The sequence below is a fragment of the Lynx canadensis genome, chromosome C1 (assembly GCF_007474595.2).
Source record: "Lynx canadensis isolate LIC74 chromosome C1, mLynCan4.pri.v2, whole genome shotgun sequence".
NCBI lineage: Eukaryota > Metazoa > Chordata > Mammalia > Carnivora > Felidae > Lynx > Lynx canadensis.
In genome coordinates, this window is record NC_044310.1 from 8395547 (window position 1) to 8414205 (window position 18659).

The 18659-nt window shown below is 55.5% G+C and overlaps 1 protein-coding gene across 3 annotated transcripts; it reads left to right on the forward strand.

Annotated features, from left to right (window-relative positions):
• The first annotated feature begins 4356 nt into the window (after positions 1-4356).
• On the forward strand, positions 4357-18368 carry LOC115521220 (angiotensin II receptor associated protein). Of its 3 annotated transcripts, none has more exons than XM_030326283.1 (5): positions 4357-4467; positions 12367-12401; positions 14119-14224; positions 15123-15369; positions 16681-18368. In XM_030326283.1, exons 1-5 carry the CDS (start codon positions 4441-4443, stop codon positions 16794-16796), a joined length of 531 nt encoding a protein of 176 aa, XP_030182143.1. In that variant the 5' UTR covers positions 4357-4440; the 3' UTR covers positions 16797-18368. The 3 variants fall into 3 exon arrangements, with proteins under 3 accessions (XP_030182143.1, XP_030182144.1, XP_030182145.1); XM_030326284.1 differs by having other exon boundaries at positions 4359-4467; positions 15123-15318; XM_030326285.1 differs by having other exon boundaries at positions 4359-4467; positions 15123-15297.
• Positions 18369-18659: the final 291 nt, after the last annotated feature.

Sequence of the window (18659 nt, forward strand, 5' to 3'; positions counted from 1 at the left end):
AATGCCTCTGATTGAACAGCATCACCCCCTCAAAACGTTCTCCAGAGATTTCACCTTTCCCCCCATCCCATACCACACAAGTGAATTTGAGGAAAGCCTATTTATAAACCGGTCATGGCTCAGTCAGTTAAGCGTCAGGTTAAGCGTCAAACTTCAGCTTCGGTCATGATCTCACAGTTTGTGGGTTCGAGCCCCGCGTCAGGCTCTGACAGCTCGGAGCCTGGAGCCTGCTTCGGATTCTGTGCCTCCCTCTCTCTCTGCCCCTCCCCCACTTGTGCTCTGTCTCTCTCTCTCTCTCTCAAAAACAAATAAACATTAAAAAAAAAATTTAATAAAAAAAATAAAGACCAGCCATTACTGTTGACTCTTTCGGGTTCATCCACCTGATCCGTGCCTCATTGTTCTAGGAGTATGGGGGGTACATATGCCCAGCTTCATCTCCAGAATCACGGAAAGGGCTTGTACCTGGGACGGAATCCTTGGCCCCCAAAGACAGACCTCCAGGCCGGTTCGCATGTTTTCTTTACAGGGCTCCCATGCAAGCTTTGCTAATTGCAACTTGGGTTAAGTCATCCAAACTGCAACAATGTTTCCATCAACAAAGTAGAAGTTTCTACCCTAGTGAGGATTAAAGCCATGATGAGCCTTTCCAAAATGGAGTCCCAGTAGCTTCTCTGCCTTAGGTGTGTTTTTTTTAATGTTTTTAATCTTTATTATTTATTTCTGAGAGAGAGAGAGAGAGAGAGAGAGAGTATGAGCAGGGGAGGGGCAGAGAGAGAGGGAGACACAGCAGGCTCCAGCCTCCGAGCTGGTAGCACAGAGCCCGAAGCAGGGCTCGAACACACGGACCGTGAGATCATGACCTGCCTGAGCTGATGTCTGACGCTTAACCCACTGGGCCACCCCAGAGCCCCTCCCCCCCTCCCCCGCTGCCTTAAGTGTTTTATCTGTTATCTGCATCACCCACCACTAGCGCCACTGACCCAGCGGCTTCCTGGACGGAGCCTGACGCTGAGGATAAGCAGGGGGTTGGGCGGCAGGTCTTTCAGATGTCTGTGATGGGGGGTGGGACACACATATTCGTTCAGTTGGTGTATGTCGGTCCATTCCCTGAGTGCCTACTAGGCACCAGGCAGGGGGCTGGGCACTGAGGATGTCACACCCTCCTAGAGCTTACAGTCTAGTTGGGGGGTGGGGGGGGCAGATCATAAGCAGTAAGCAAGGACACTGATAGGGCAACACCTTCCGACAGTGATAAGTGCTACGGAGAATAAAAGATAGGACGCTGCAATCACCTTGGAAAGCGGCCTGGCAATTTCTTCAAAAGGTAAATATGACCTGCCGTATGATCTGGTCATTCTGCTCCCAGATGTTTACCCAAACAGTGTTCCATAACTCTCCCCTGAATGAATGAATGAATGAATGAATGGACTCGGTGTTCTTCATGTCTCTCTCTGTACTGAAAGTGCAAAGATAAAACTTGGCTGAGGCACACACGGTTGGTGAGGGACGCGACAGATTTAAACTTGAATTCCAAAACTGTGCTCACTAAAGCTATGACCCCAAAGCCTTGTGGGATAGGATTTGGGGAGGGGGGCATTTGTCCTTCCATAGTCGGGACTGGGTCATGGCAGAAACTCTGACTCCTTTGAGAATAGTCACTTTCCTTTGTTCCTATGAGCTACCCCCCCCCCAACCCCAGCCAGCTGGGTCTTCTGCCCCCTCCCCCATGCCTCTGGCCCCAGCTGGTCGGGATGAATGCAGTGTCACTGTGTGAGCGGCAAGGACCTTCCACAGACCCAGCCTTGTGCTTCATCCGCAATCTGTCTTGCCTCCTCGCCTCCCTCCGTCCTTTGCATCCCAGCCTGGGCTGTATTTTCCCTCCCAAGATGGAGGCAGGGAGGGTCCCAGAGCCAGACCTCCTCGGTCCCCAGGCCAGTTTCATACCCACCAGTGATTTGGATAATCTTTCCAACTTCTCTTAACCTCAATCATCTTACTGTAAATAAGGATCGGGATAGCACCTACACCATGGGGTCATTGTGAGCATTTAGTACAGAACGCTTTTCACACCGTGGGCCACAAAATAAGTACTTAATAAATGTCAGTCTTAATCCGAGGAGTTGTTTTTTATTTTCTCCTTCTAATGGGATTGCAGTCTTATTACACCCCTGCAGGCTTGGATGAAACACCTCTAGGATCTCAGGTGGATGGGGACTTTTTCTTAGAAAAAAAAATTGATAAATAATAATATAGTGTTATAATATCCACCATTTATTGAGGAATTACTCTCTTCTCGGTATCCAACAGCAATAATTAACAATAACTAATACTTAATGACAATAGCAGCCAATCCTGATTTAGTGCTTACTATCTGCCAGGCACTATTCTAAACGCTTTTTGTGTATTAATTACTGACAACCCTTTGAGGAAGTTACCATTACGATCTTCCTCTTACACTTGCAAAAACTAAATAAAGCACAGAGAGGTGAAGCAACTTGCCCAAGTTCAAACAGTAAGTGGCAAAGTCGGGATTGAAACACCTGTTCCGCTGTGTGCTAAATCCCAAAAAATCAAACTAGGTGTAGCCGTTTACCAGCTCTCAACCACGGTGGCCAGTTTGCACTTCTCTGCCCCCTGGGCTGGAGGACTGCGTCTCCAAAAGGGCATTAAATTAGGCCAATGGGCCCTGGAGTCTTGCAAAAGTCTCCCTTCATGTCCGAAGAGAGTATGTGTCTTGTTTTTGTTTTTGTTTTTGTTTTTTTAATGTTTGTTTGTTTATTTGGAGGAAGAGTGCGTGTGTGCAGGCGCGGGGCAGAGAGAGAGAGGGAGAGAGAATCCCAAGCAGCACAAAGTCCCAGTTGGGGCTGGATCCCATGAACCGTGAGATTATGACCTGAGTCGAAAATGCTTAACCGACTGACTGAGCCACCCAGACGCTTCCAGAGGATGTGTCTTGATTTGATCTCAGGACCCTCCCACGCCTCACCCCCCACCGCCAATCCCAGGTAGTTTTGTAGCCTCCCATGAGGTTTCTCCCTCCTAGAAGCAAGAACAAGCACTCAGACGCATCCTAGGGGGTCCCTTACCCCAAGTGACTCTAATGGAAGCTGGTGCTCTCCAAATGAAAATTTTCTCTGGTTATGGGGGAAGGATGAGGTGGGGAGGGGGATGGAGGTAGGGAGAATTAATGGTCCTGTCTGGGTTGGGGAGAGGGTGGTCAACAGTCTAAGAGGGGTGCCAGGTAAGATGGCCCTTTCCTTCCTCAATTCTTTCCATTTACAGCTGAGGGGCAGACAGTGTTTAGATAAAATCTTTTTCTCTCCAATCTTCTTCTTTCTGGAGACAGTTGTGTCCTGTAGGTTTTCTGCTGGTTTTCCAGCTAGATTTTCCAGCTAGCTTTTGGTATACTGACTCAAGTGGGCCCCAAGCAGTATAGTGATAATAACCTTCTGTATCGCTAATAACAACAGCTCATGTGTATTGCTCACTTACTAAGTGGTAGGCACTGTTCTGGGCATTTTACCTTCACAAAGACACTATCCGTGATCAAATTTTAGCTAGGTTCCTCTGAGCCCTCTCCCAGACTAGGCCTGGCCTTCTGTATCCAGCCTATCCTTGTTGGGACTGCAGAGCCCTAAGAACCCTGCTAAATCAATTTAGTGAGACTCTCCCCACCCTTGATATCTGATCACCCTCCATATCTGATCAAGTTCCCTATCCTTTGGTGTCCTCGCCTGCCTTTAGCAAGAATCCTGCTGGGTCAGTTTAGCAAGAATCTCCCTACCCTTGATGTCTGTTCTTGCTATTTTCCATTCCGCTGACCCTCCCTCTGCGCCTGTCCTTGCTGTCCTGAGAGGTGAGCTTCCTCAGGCTTCCCCATTGCAATACCCCTACGGCAACAGTCTTCCTTACCGGTCCAGCAAGTGTCAGAATAATTTTTTCATTATCGACAGGAATCAGTTCATTGAACCTCACCAGGATCCTATGAGGTAGGTATTGTCAGTGTCTCCACTTTGACGCCAGGAAGCAAGGAGGAGGGTACCCGCAGGGACGAGACGAGACACCAGCTGTGGGCACCTGGACGTTCCCCCCAATTCTTCAGCTGCAGGTGGTCCCCTCGATCCACCTGTCAGGTTACTAACCAGGCGAGATACTGCGCCCTTTGCGACACAAATCCCAGCGTTCTCCAACCGCCTGCGGGGACTGCCTCCGAGGCGGCGGGAGCAGGAAACCCGCAGGAGGGCGGGCGCCGCCCGACGCCGTCTCCTAGCAACGGGGCAGCGATCACGTGGCCCGCCTCACGTGGCCCGGAGCGGCTCTGGAGGTGGAGTGGCCGAAGCGGAGCGGGGCGGGGCGGGGCGAGGCAAGTTTGCGCCCGGAGTTCGGAGCCCAGGAGCCCCCGCGGCCGCGGCGCAGGTGCCCTTCGCCTAGCTCGGGATGGAGCTGCCTACCGTGAACTTGAAGGTGGCGACGGGCAGGGCGGGGCGCGGGCGGGGCGGGCCCTCCAGAGTGTGTCGGGCGTTTGCTTTTTTTTCCAAGAAGGATTTTAGAGGTGAGGGGATCAAGAGCTTGGGGCAAGAGGGGTAGTAGGGAGAAAGAGTGCGTGGAGCCGAGCCGGGAAGGAGATACGCAGACCGGAAAAGGAAAGGGATCCAGGGAAGGGCCTGCAGGGAAGACCGCGAGGGAGCTGGAGGCGGCGGGGGCGGGAGGATCGCTTCGGCCCAAGAGCCCAGAATTCCCCCCGGAGAGGGTGGGAGGGGCGGACTTGGGGGCGGGCGCTGAGAGCCCGAGGGGGGTCTCGGCGGCTGGACACCTGCCCTTTCCCAGAGAGAGGGGGGCAGACCTTTCACCTGCACGCCCAGCACCGCCCTGCTGCTTTGTTGGCTTAATCGGGTTAAGAAAAGCCGAAATTCGCAGACGAGTGCTTTTTCCAAAGTTGATCAGTGCAGCGTCCCTGTTTCTTAAGAAAACGGGAACTCCGAGAGAAGTTACTTAAAAGCAGAAAACCCCCACCGTATACACTTAGGAGGACGCTGAGAGCCTTTCTGGGGTGTCTTCATTTCCTGTGGCGTGTCCTCAGCTCCTCAAGATGCCAGCGGCTTCTTCATTTTCTCCCCGCCCACCGCTGGCGGCCTCCGCTTCTGGGCTGAGTTTGCCAGCGAGGGGCTGGGACCTTTAGCTCTGGGCAGCAAGGTGTGAGCCTTGGGCCAAACCTGCCATTTTGGGTCTGGGCGCCCTCCCCCTTGAGGTTATATCCAGGAATGGCCTCTTACTCCCCAGTGACGAAGCACTTAGCACGCGTGGCGTCCGGCACCAAAGGCATCTAACGCCTAGAGGGCTACAAGACAACACGTGATCCGTCTGCGGATTGTTAGACGGGGTCTGTGTTCGGACTCCACATGGGCAGGTTTTCCTTAATGCCATTTGCCTCCCTGAAGCTTCCAGCCTAAGAGGTTTACAGGAGGGCAGCTGCGGTTTGTTGGGGTCAACATCCCCTGTGTTCCGGGCAGTGTGAGTCAGTGCCGGCTGCCTTTTCTCTGATGACAGATTTGCCTACAATAATTGCTACGAGAGAATCAGGTGAGGGGCAGAGCTGCGGGAATGGAGAGGGCAGGGAACCCTCCTCATTCCCGGGCGTCAGGTTGTTTGCTCGATCACAGCCACCTTCTGAGAAAGCCGATACTGTCACCTTTTTACAGAGGAGCAAACTTCGGCTCAGGTCCGATAAGTAACCTGCCGAGGTCCCACAGGGATTCAGTGGCAGAGTCAGGCTTTGGACCAACTGGGGTCAGACTTCAAAGCCAGGTCCTTTCCTGGCCTCCAGTTAGGACTGACTTCTGCCTTGATGGTTTCCATCCACTGGGGGAGCCTTAGACCCTTTGGGGCTTCCTTTGTTTTTGAGCAACTTCATGTGCCTAACAGGCCAAATGCACCCACAGGTATGTCCTGGTATTCGGTGCCCCAGAGTGACATGGCTGGCTGTTCCCTAGGCAGAAACAAGATCCCATGCTTCCAAAGGTCACCGATGCTACCAGTCAGAGATAAGGAAGTGCTAGGAGGCTCTGAGGGGACAGGTTTGCCAGGTAGCATACAGGACATCCAGCTGAATTTGAATTTCAGACCAACAACGAGTAATTTTTAGGCATAAGTATTAGGCAATATTCGGGACATACTAACAAACTGTTTATTAACCAAACTTCAGAGTTCACTGGGCGTTCTGTCTTGTTGTTGTTAAATCTGGCCACCCTATAGAGAGCGGCTGTTGACTCCTTCCCTGGAGGCACCAAAGTGGGATGTTCTGAGATCAGGACCCCCGGGGAGCTGGGAAAACGCACCCCTGTGGCCCCGCACCCCCTCATTTCATACATTCCTTGGCAACTGGTTGGATGCCTGCTTGTGCCCAGCCCAGCCAGAGTGGTCAGTGGTGACAGGTGAAAGAAACAGCTGCCACAGGCCCTTCACCCAAAGGGCAGCCCCTAACCGAGCCCCATCCGAGAGGCAAGTCCTGAGCTGCAGAAATGACATTGCGGCCAGCTGAGAACAGAGTAGACTTGGGTCCATGAGGTCTTGTGAGAAAAGATCTTCGGGAGGAGGGGCCAGGGAATAGCAGCATTAGGTTAAAAATTAGGAAGCCGACTTCCTGACGGGAGTAACGAGGATGGCTGTGTGCTGAGGGCTGCCTCCCTGGCAGGCACTGTGTTGCGTGTTTCACGTACCTCTCTACCTCCCTGTGCTGCTAGATCCACGTGACAATTCTATGACCCGAGCGCTATTGTCCCTACTTCACAGATGAGCAGACAGCAGTTCCAGGAGATCTGGTAACTTGCCCGAGATCACACAGCTTCTACATCATGGAGCCAGGATCAGATCCAAACCTTTGGCCTCATTGCCCAGGCAGTTAACCACCACCCGACTCTGCCTCCCCGCCGTGGCGTTCCTGACGCGGGTCCCTCAGCCTTAGCTGCCCTGGGCGGTCTTACTGCCTCACGTAACAGGCTGCTGAATGTTTACACAGGACTAATAGAACTATATTCCATACATTGATCTGTAGGTTGACCTTAGGTCTGTCTACCACCTGTCTAGGAATCTCCCCCACACCCAACCCCTTTCGTCCATGGGCCCTCTAGTGGCAAACAAGGGGTCTAAGTCATGGTCCACGTGACCGCTTGGGTTCCCCTTAGCCTTCCCTTCTGCTTAAACCTCATTTCCATCCACCCTTCCCTTTCTCCTCCAGATCCCGACCGTGTAGCATAGACTTTGCTACTTATTAGCTGTGTGACCTTGAACGGGTTTCTTAACCTGAGTATCAGTTTCCTCACTGTAAAAAGAGGATAAAAATAAACCCTACCTTCTAGGGTGCTAAGAGAAGGATCCAGTGGTCCAGAAGTTGGTGGAGCATTACATTTTTTTTAATGTTTATTTTTGAGACAGAGACAGAGCATGAACGGGGGAGGGTCAGAGAGAGAGGGAGACACAGAATCCGAAGCAGGTTCCAGGCTCTGAGCTGTCAGCACAGAGCCCGACGCGGGGCTCGAACTCATGGACCGTGAGATCATGACCTGAGCCGAAATCCAGGGTCGGACGCTTAACTGACTGAGCCACCCAGGAGCCCTGGGGCATTACATTTTTATTAGCAGAAAAACTCAGACCAGACACACCGATTCGGAGATTGGCATCTGAGCTCTCTTGTTTATAAGTGTTCCAGTTTGGGCCAGTGACCTAATCTCTCACTGCCTCCGTTTCTTCACAAGTAAAAGAACCTTCATACTCTCTCCCCCATACAGTTGCAGGGTGACGTGGTCCAAGTGTTCGGGGCAGTGTAGACACATGGCAGACAGGTCCTCATCAGTAACAGGAATTGTGTTATTGACACTGTTCCAAGATGCCTGTTCACGGGGGTGCTTGGCATCACTGTGGATACGTACAGTAACTATCAGACGCTGTCTCTCTACAGTTGAGGCACCCCGCTGGGACATATGGGGACATAGGTATTGCCTCCATTTCACAGAGAAGGACCCTGGGGCACAGACATAAAGGGACCTGGCCCCTGGCTCAGAACCCAGGTCTCCAGTCCAGCATCCTGTGACCCCTGGCTGCCGTGGCCCATTGGCCCTCCCCTCCCCAGTCTTCTGACACATTGGATGCTGCCTGGGGAAGAGCCAGGCAGGCCCCCTGTGCCGAGCACTGTATGAAGAGTCCAGGAGCTCAGGTCTCTGTCCTCTTGCCCAGCCAGGAAGGGCTGCCCAGGCACGTTCTCAGAGCCCAGCCCCCCCCCCCCCGCCCCATCCCCCAGTCTCTCAGGCAGTACCTGAGAATCCCTGGTGTCCCCTTGGTTCCCAGAAACCTCCCCAACAGCCGGCAGACAGTTCTTTGTGCTGAGATGAGTCACTGTTCCCTCCTGTGTCGGGAAGGGCAGGGCCCATTTGGCTCGGTGTCTGGTTGGAGCTCTCCTGGACTCTAGGCCTGGGTGGGCATGTCCTCTCGCTACAAAGATGAGGAAACTGAGGCTTAGTCTTCTGCGGGTTCCCTTTCCCGGGGGCTTAAGAGACATGATCAAAAGGTGCTTAATTTCTTCAGTATTTATAAAACAAAAGTGATGTCTGTCACATGGTGGGGACACCCTGTGTCTTCAAGGATCCTCAGTATTTCCAGGTTGCACTCTTTTCTTCCCCAAACAGATGGCATAGTTTTGGACGTTAGGCAGGCGCTCACTGCATTTACAGGTCTTTTCGGCTCCAGGAGAAATCTTTATCTCACAGGTGACACAGAGCGATTTCCCCACAGGCTTGCCTGGGCATCGGCGGGCACCCTGGGGACCTGCTCCTCATCCAGCTCACCTTAATCAGGCAGAGCTCTGCAGGGCCCGTTGTGTGCATGGTCTGAATGGAGGAAGCCGAGCACTTGGAAATTAAGACGGTTCCTGGAATAGAAGCCAGCAGTGCGGAAGGCTTAGGTGTTGATTTTCAGGAGGAAGGTGGTGATGTGAGCCGCCTCCCCTGTGCTGTCTTTCTCAGTGTCTTCTCTTAGTCCAAAAGCCGGACACCAGGACTCTCGCGACTGGTCACGTGCTGTGGCCTTCGAGGCAAGACTTCTCCCCTCTTGTGGGTAGGGTTTCCTGTTAAGACAGACCGGGTGGTGGTGGTTAGCTCTTGAGATAAAGATCAGACTTCTTTCCCACACCTCCCGGGCCCAGCCCTGCCCACCCCCCAGCTTCCTGTCCGTCCTCTGCTCTCCTCTTCTGTCCAGCTGCATTGGCTTCTTTTCAGTTTCCAGAAGGTTCCACGTTTCCTTCTGCCACAGAGCCTTTGCAGGCTCCATCCCTTCTGCTTGAAAGGCTCTTCTTTGATCTTTGGCCCTAGTTAATCCCCTGCTTAAAAGTCACTCCGGGGGCACCTGGGTGGCCCAGTGGGTTGAGCTTCCGACTTTGGCTCAGGTCATGATCTTGCAGTTCGCGAGTTCGAGCCCCGTGTCGGCTCTGGCCTGACACCTCGGGGCCTGGAGCCTGTTAAGGATTCTGTGTCTCCCTTCTCGCTCTGCCCCTTCCCTGCTCGTGCTCTCTCTCTCTCTCTCTCTCAAAACTAAATAAACATAAAAAAAATTTGTTTTAAAGTCACTCCCTCAGAACCACCCCACGGCCCCACCCCACCCGGCTGTAGAATGGGTCTCCGGTTCCTTTGCTATCACCCTCCTTCTGGAAGAGGTTCTCACTGGAGCCTTCGTTTCTAAGGTGATGATCTGATCAGCAGGTGTCCTCCACCATGTAAAAGTTCTGGAAGGGCAGTAGGGCACCACATCTCCTTTGCTCACCGTTGAGTCCCCAGGGCGGGTGCCTAGCAGGTGCCAGGGATGCTGGGTTAAAGTATAAATGCCTGAGAAAAGTAGGACCATGAGATCGCATCTCTTAAGCCTTTGGGGGAGAAAAAAAAAAAAACCTATGGCAGGGGTACCCGCGTAGCTCAGTCGGTTAAGCATCTGACTCTGGATTTCAGCTCAGGTCGTGACCTCATGGTTCATGAGATCCTCTATTTTCTCATGTTCCCCTACTCTATGCCCCGTGTCAGGCTCTGCACTCACAGCACGGACCCTGCTTGGGATTCTCTCTCTCTCTGCCCCTCCCCCCTCTCAAAATAAATAAACATTAAAAAAATAAATAAAAGGAAAGGGTGCCTGGGTGGCTCAGTCAGTTAAGCGTTGACTTCAGCTCAGGTCATGATCTCATGGCCTGTGAGTTCAAGCCCTGCGTGCCCACTGTGCTGACAGCTCAGAGCCTGGAGCCTGCTTCGGATTCTGTGTCTCCCTCTCTCTCTGCCCCTCCCCCGCTCACGCTCTGTCTCTCTCTGTCTCTCAAAAATAAACAAACATTACAAAAAACATTTTAACAAACCCGTGGCAGACTAAGACTTCTCTGCCTCAGTTTCCCCATCTTTGTAACGGGAAGAGCACACCTGCCCAGGCCCAGAGAGGCCTGGCAGTCAGACAACACTGGGCTAATGGTCAGATTTGAATCTGTTGAGTGGCTCTGCCACTGACTTACCTCTGAGCATCAGTTTTCTCAACTGTAAATGGCACCTCCACGGACTGTAAGAATGAGGTGCGTTCATGTATAGAAAGTACCTAGTATGGGGGTCTGACACTTAGGAAGCGCTCGGTGGTAAACAAAGGTAGCCAGTCGTGAACATTCCTTTTTCTTTTTTAAGTTTTATTTATTTAAGTAATCTCTACACCCAACGTGGGGCTCGAACTCCCAGCCCTGAGGTCAAGAGTCGGATGCTCTAACGACTGAGCCAGCCAGGTGCCCCGCAAAGATTCCTTCTAGCGCCAGCCTTCCATACTGTACAGACTTGGTTTTTTCAGAGTCTTGGGACCTCCATAAAGTCAGGAGCATCAGTCCCTACAGAACTCTTCTCCTAGTCTGTTGAGCTTTTGGGCCATGGCACCAAAGCTTTTTTGGTTCACTCGCACTGGGCACGAGGGGTGAAGGCGGAACATCCCAGCCATCTGCTCTGGATTTCACCTCCCCCATGTGCAGAAAATGTCCACATTTGTCGAAAGTTCAAATGGCTTTTCTCCGCTGAAAGCCCGGGCCCCCGCTGCAAAGTTGGGTGCCCCGGAGGCACACTTACAATTGAACTCTGGTTTTACCACTTGCCATCTATGGAATCCAGATCGACTTGATATTCCTCGGAGACTAGTTTTCCCATCTGTAAAATGGGAATGATCTTTTATTTTATTTTATTTTTTGAAGTAATCGCTACCCACGCAACGTGGGCTTGAGCTCATGACCCAGAGATCGAGAGCTGAATGCTCCCCCAACTGAGCTAGCCAGGCCCCCCAAAATGGGAATGAGCTTAGTGACTGTTCCAGAGGCTGTTCTGAGGCCCCAAGGAGGTTGTGTAAGGCTTTTGGCACAGAGTATGTGCACGGTAAGTGGTAACTCCTCTCGAGGGGCTTCTCCCTCCCTAGCCAGGGTTCTTTCTTGCAGGTGGCAACCCCCACTTCTGCCCTTTCACCAGTCCAGGAGCCGGGGCGATTCACTATACACCCTTGCTCTGCCTGCCCTGGCTCTCCGCTCTCCAGGCCGGCGGGCACGCTATCCCCTCCCCATGCTCTCGGCATTCCCCTCCCTCCCAGCTTGACCCCCACCAATCCCTTGAGTAACTCCTTCAGGGACCCCCATCCACCACTGGGACCCCATTGAAGCTCCTGACTTGGGGCTCCTGGCCCCCCATGGGTTCAGCGCCACTCCCTCTTCCCCTTCCTGCCTCCCCATTCCTGTTGTCACGCCAGCTCAGAACACCTTTCTTTCCTCCCCTTTGCCTGGCGGGTCCCTGCTTACCCCTTAGCACCGAGTGCCCTCCTTCGGAAACGCCAACTCACAGCCGCCCTGCCCTCCCCATAGCATCTGCTCCCTCCTCCGTCTGCTTTCCAAGTAGGGCCCTTTTGATTACCAGGAGTAGAGACCAGTTCCAGTTATGGGGGCTGTGATTTTAAGGATATCTGGGGCAATAAGAGGGGTGGAACAGTGTAGACATTTAGAAAAACGCCAGAGGGATTTTTTTTTTTTCTTAAACCATACCAGGTTACTTTGTTGCAGAAAAGCCTTTGGTGGCGTCCCCTCCATGCACTGAGGATGAAATCCACGTTCCTTGCCAAGACCCTCAAGGCCTGCCTCCTCACCCCCACCCCTCCCCCTGCTCTTCCCCTCCTGTATTTGCGAAGCCCTCTTAGGTGCTAGACAGGGGCTTGCGTCCCGTGTTTTCTGGCTGCAAAAGCTCCGCCGCGCCCCCCCCCCCCCACGCCCCTGCCATCTGGTGGTCACATTCATAGATCTTTTCTTTCCCTCTCCCCTACTTTGTGCCGCAGACGATCCTCCTGGTTCACTGGCTGCTGACGACCTGGTGAGTGACTCCACAGGTGTCCCGGCTCTGTGTCCACCTGTCTCCCGGGATCTGGGTGCACATACCGCCAGGGTCTTGTCCGTGTGTCGCTTGGGTCTTGTCCGCGGGTCTCCTGGCCAGTTCCAAAGCCAAATAGCACCTCTGCCAAGAACGTCCTCAGCAAGCTCCCCACATCCCAAGAATGTGTGAGGGGCAGGCAGTTTCCAGAGGAAACTTAGACCCCCTGAGTCATTTTCTCACCTGCAAAATGACGGTATTACCGACACCCCTCCTTACCTTGTAAGATCATTGGAAGGTGAAAGCATAGCTTTAGAAACTGTCATAACCGCTAATATTTATTGAGGGTGTCTCGGGGCCAGCCGCTGGGCTGAGCGCCTTCTGTGGCTTAGCTCAGTGGCTCAGCAAGTCGATATTCTATGAGCTGAGAGACGCAGGGTGGTCACTTGCTTAGGGGCAGACCCTCACTCTTCTATGATGGCAGATTCAGGATTTAGACGGACCCGGGCAGGTCCTGGCTCAGCCAGGGTCCAGCCGGGTTACCTTAGGCAAGTGGCCCACCCACCTCTTGGGGCCTTGGTTTCCATCTGTCAAATGGGTATATGGATGGCACACCCCTCAGGAGCTGTGGGGGAGAGGCGTGGCAGTGCTCATCCCACACTCCCTGGGGCCACAAAGGGAGGCTCGAGGATTGCAGGGCTGATTTTCATTATTGCCGCCTAATGAAATGACGGTTGAGCTGCTGGGGAGATTTCTCTGCCAAACCAGGACTGGAAACAGTTGAGCCTCTGTGTGCGTTTTGCAGACTTCAAGGTACACTGCCTGCGTCAATGGCGGTGTCTTCCAGTGTCTTCTGGAAAAGGGCTAAGGCTGTTGGAGTTCAAATCCCAGCTCCCCCACTTAGAAGCCGAGTGGCCCTGGGCACGTTACCTGATCTCTCTGTGCCTCACCTTCCTCGTTTTTAAAAACGAGGCCGGTATTTGTGCTCCCTTTCTAGAGTTGCGAACATAAATGCACATAAATGAGTTCCTTTAAAGCATCTAGAACTGTGCTAGTCGCTAGCAGGGCCTCTGTGCTAACAGTGTCATTGGGTTGACAAGTCGTAAACGCATCCGTCGGGAGTTGGTAACGATCCCCCAGAACAGAAGATACGGGCGGGTGTTGTGTTAGAAAGTGACAAGGTGGTACTTAAAATTAGGTGGTCGGGGAAAGAGTCTCAGAGGTAACGTTTGGGCTGAGACTAAAGTAACACAACAGGGCCAAGTGTTCAGGGTAGAGGACACAGCACGGGCAGTGGCTGGGCCGTAAGAGAGTCTGTGTCACGGGCCGGATCCCACAGGGCTCCTCAGGCCACGGGAAGGGTCTGTATTTCACTGCAAGTGGGACGGGAAACTGCTGGAGAATTCTTAGCAGGAGAGCGCATCGTCGCCCCTGGAAGGGCAGGAATGGAAGTGAGAGACCGGTGGGCAGAGGCCACAGAGATCAATCCGTGGATGTATCCAGGGGAGGATGGTGTTTTGGAGCTGGAGGGATATGGCCGGATTCGGGGTCCCTTTGGGAAGTGACGCCAAGGGGATTTGCTTGCTGACGTTTCCAGGGCAGAGGAGGTGCCCTGGAGCCGGGCAGATGGCACGTCAGAGGGCCCTGAGGCCCAGGAGCGGGAGGGGGCGGGCACCTGGGGGGCGGTCACCTCATGTGACTCCGGTGCCTTTTCCCACAGGGGCTGCATAGCGTTCGAGGGCCCCTATCCCTGGGCAAACTTCACCATCCTGGCCTTGGGCGTGTGGGCCGTTGCTCAGAGGGACTCCATCGACGCCATAAGCCTGGTGAGGCGGGGGATGCAGCGAGAGGACTGGCTTCAGGGTGGTCGTGGCCCCCCCCCCCCCGGTCTCCCCCTCACCCATCCCGATCCTCTCTCCTCCTCGTGCCCCCGTTTTCCATTCTCTAAAGCCTTGTGAGTAAGCCCGCCCAGGCTACCAGCCCACGTGTGTCTTCACTAGCCTGGCCTGCTTCTCGGCCTGCCGGGCCCAGAGCTCCCCGAGTCTGCTCAGGGCCTCCCCCGAGAGAGTGGCACGGGTGGGGTCCCCCCAGGCGCCCCAGAGCGGCCGCTCCTCGATGGCACTGGACCCCTTTCCCGTAACCCGCCTCTAGGTTCTGGTGGGGAGGGATGTGGCTGGAGACCCACGAAGAGGGAGCTCCTGTGCTTACGAGGTCAGAGTGGACACAGCCCTGCTGAGCTCTGTCATGGACAACCGCTACGCCCCGGCGGGCGGTGGGCGCTCCAGCACCGGCCCGTCAGGATGACCGAGGAAGGGCTTCCCTGGTGCTGGAGACAGATTGGGCGAACTCCAAGGGACCTCTGTCTTGGAGGTTCTGGAGCCAAGTCTCGTGCCCCATCATGGCCTCAAGGGCAACAGGGGCAGTGGTGGGGGGTGGGGCTCTGGTGGAGCCACAGGCTAGGTCCGGACCGGGTCCCCACGTCCCCACGTCCCCGCGCTCGGTGCTGCAGTCCTCGGGCAGGCGCCTCATCCACAGGGTCCTGCCTGCTTGCTGATGTGTTTTGCAGCAAAGCCTAAGGACACAGGAGGGCACAGACAGAGCTTCCGGTCTGGTATACGGGAGGGGTGGGGGGGGGGGGCATGAGGGCGTGATAGGGCGTCGGCACGCTCTTAAGCCCTGGTGACACGTGGTCACCACGGGCCCTGCGCCTGGCCTGTCTTGCAGTTTCTGGGTGGCTTGGCGGCCACCATCTTCCTGGACATCGTCCACATCAGCATCTTCTACCAGCGGACCGGCTTCTCGGACACGGAGCGCTTTGGTGCCGGCATGGCCATCCTCAGCCTGCTCCTCAAGCCCTTGTCCTGCTGCTTCGTCTACCACATGTACCGGGAGCGCGGGGGTGAGCTCCTGCTCCATATTGGTGAGGCCACCACCTGCGGCCGGCTCCCTGACTGCCCTGTCCCCGGCCCAGGTGTGGCAGCGCCTTCCTCGTCTCCCCTGACTCTGTCTAGCCTGCACAGCCCCTGCCCGAGTGGGCCGTCCTCGCCCTGGGGACCAAGGCTCAAGGTGCAGGGAGGAGTGTGGCGGGGACGCTGCACCCCAGGCCAGGAGGCGTACAAGCTCCGGCTTCTGCTGCACCGGCCCTGTGCTCCCATCCCAGCCTGCTGGGAGCTTTCCCCGGCATCAGGCCGCGGGCAGAGTTGGGGGTGGCGACCGGACCCCCCCTCTTAGCCCGAGCACGGATGCAGCTGGGTGTGCCCCGGTTCCGAGGCAGCTCTGGGCGGTAGCAGCCTGGAGCCTCCCCTCCTGCCCTGTGGGGTCTGGGTGGCCGAGGAAGAAGGCGCTGGCATGGCATGGGCCGCGGGAGCCTCGGCTGAGCCCCAGGTGCTCTCCCTGCTGACATCCGTGTCACCCTGCCCCCGCCCCGGCCCACCGCTACCCCTCCAACACCGGCTTTGAGCTGTACCCCTCTCATGGTGGCCAGGCCGTTCTCCTGTTCTCTCTGACATCTCATCTCAGACAAGTAGGGAGAGGCTGGGGGGCAGTCTTGCACTGTTCTGTCTGGAGAAGAGAGGCCCAGAGGGGCCCATGACCCGCCCAGGGGAGCAGCCGGGCCAGGGCAGGGGTGGCCTGTGGCCTCCCCCTGGCTGACCTCAGTACTGCCGGGGGGTTGCGGGGAGCCAGTAACGTTCCTCCCGTTGGACACGTGAAGGAGCTGGCGCCCTTAGCCCTTGGGACCTGCTCCGGATCACGGGACAGGTGTGCAGGGCAGGGATGGGAGTGAGGGCATGGGCACCTCGAACCCTCTCACCTACCTGGCACCCCCAGCCCAGCGCTCTGGGCTCTGCGGCTGTGCCAGCTCTGGGCCTTCTGGACACAGTAACACGGTGTCCACTGTGCCTCGGAGAGGAGCCTGTGGGCCCAGGGCCGGGCACCCTCTCCTCGAGTTGCTAAGCGTGCACTGTGCAGGGCCGAGCGTGGTGGGCGAGAGCACTCGTGCTGCCTTGGCTTGACTCTTAGTGTCCCCAGCTTCAAGCTCCCTGCTTGCAGGCAAGTCAGTCCACCTCTTTGACCCTCAGTTTTCCCGTCTGTAAAGTGGGGGCAACAAGATGCCTGCCCTGTAGGGATATGGGAGGATTGGCTGCACACGTGCCAATAGCTTGGGGGCGGTGCTCTCGCCATCCCTGTCCCAGGGCCCTCCTGGTGGGGGTGGGTGGGTAGAACATCTTGAGTCCTCACCCTTCATTTCTTCTCCCCTACCCCCATATCCCCCCACCCCTAGGTTTCCTCGGACCGTCACAGGAGCGCAGCGACTACCAGACGATTGACTCACCAGAGGCGCCCACAGACCCTTTCGGAGGCTCGGAGAGCAGGGGTCACGCCCCGCAAGGGTACTGAAGCCAGGCTGCTTTGCCGGGCCCCAGCCTGGGGCCAGTATGACAGACCGTGGAGGCGGCTCAGGCTGCACCACCTTCCTCGCGCCTCGGATGGTGTTCTAGATGCCCCCCTGCCCCGCCCACCTTGGACTGTGTTCTCCTGTTCCTCATCTCAGGGGTTGCCTGAATCAGGTGCCCTGAGTGGCCAGGAGCCCCATGCATACCTGTCCCAGACTCCCTGAGACCTCCTCTCCCTTCAGGGTAGCTCACTGGCCCGTGCCAGTAAAGCTGGGAACCTGGTCTCTCCTCACCTGCCCGTGCAGCCCCAGGCCGAGCTCCGCCTGGGCCAGGCCTTACCCACAGCTTGTTGACCCCACCCGCAGAAGCTCTGAGAGCTTTAGGTGGTGCTCAGCCCTCAGTCCCAGGAGCAGTGCAGCGTGGCAGTGAGGTCCCTGGGCTTCTCGCTGCCTGGTCACTCGGTGCTTGGGGACCTTGGGGCCGGAGACGGAGGGGTGTCGGCAGCACCTGAGACCCTCTGCAGCCTCCAGCTGCCCTTCCCAGAGCCACGGCATTAAAAGTTTGGGGAATCTGTAGCTGGGTGTGTTTTGAGCCACGTTTAATCTCCCAGCCGGGCTGGGTCCGGGACCTGTCATTCCTGAGAAGATTTCTCCTTTGAATCCCCAGGGAAACTGGGCTTAGTTGCCAGTTCTGTCGTGGCGGGAGGAAGCCTGGGTTCACGACCAGCTGGGCCTGCCGTGCACCCAGCTTTGGCCTCGCCGGGGCCTGGGCAGAGGAGGGCCCTCTTTGGTGTGGCAGACGGGTATGTGTGTCTCTGAATCAGATGACTTGGGTATTGGTTTGAATCCCTCTCTGCCACTTCCTGGCTATGTGCCTTTGAGCAACTTAACGTCTCTGACCTCAGTGTCTTCTGGAAAAGGGCTAATGCCCACCCGGAGGGTGATGCCACACACAAAGAGTGCAGTGCCTGGCCCTTGGAAAGTTCCCGAAGTAACAGCGTTGGTGGGTTGCTCTTTGAGCCTGTGATGATGTGGGGTCAGTAGGCAAAGGGTGACATCTCCCTGGCAGACCCTGTGTCTTGGTGTGAGGGCGGAGGAGGACCAACACCTGTCCAGAAGCCCCAAGCGTCCCGTGGCCAGGGTCCCGCTCCACTCCAACTGGACTGAGTGTTGATCCCCGGGCCTCATGTGCCTGGACTTCCCCAGGCCGTCCTGGATTGTCCCCGGCACAAAGAGATCAAAGCCTAGTGCACAACCCCACCATCCTCCTGTGTCCATCTGTCCTAAGGGGCTTAGTGCCTGCCGCTGCAAGTGCCTGGGGCTGCAGGGCTGAACTCTGGTGCCTGCTCTCAGGGAATAGACATTAGGAGTCCGCTGTCAGGAGGCAGGAGCTCCGAAAGGAACCTCTGGGACCGAACCTGTGCTCTGGACCAAGGGTTGGTGAGTGGCTGCAGCTGTAAGAAACCTGGAATTAGCTTCACCATCAGAAGGGGACGGATAGATGATCTGTGCTGTATTCATCCTGTGGCTGTGGTTCAGCAGTTCAAATGAATAAACCAGACCAATTTCTTATTTTCTTTTAAAGTTTATTTTATGAGAGAGAGTGAGAGTGCAAGCGGGGGAGGAGCAGAGAGAGAGAGAGAGAGAGAGAGAGAGAGAGAGGGAATCCCAAGCAGGCTCCTCGCTGGTAGTGCAGAGCCCATCGCGGATCTCGATCTCACAAACTGCAAGATCATGACCTGAGCCAAAATCGAGAGTCGGATGCTCAACCGACTGAGCCACCCAGGCGCCCCAGACCTATCTCTATGGACATCGGTCCCCCTGTTGGGAGCAAAACAGATTGCAGAATGGCGTGTGCAATATGAGTG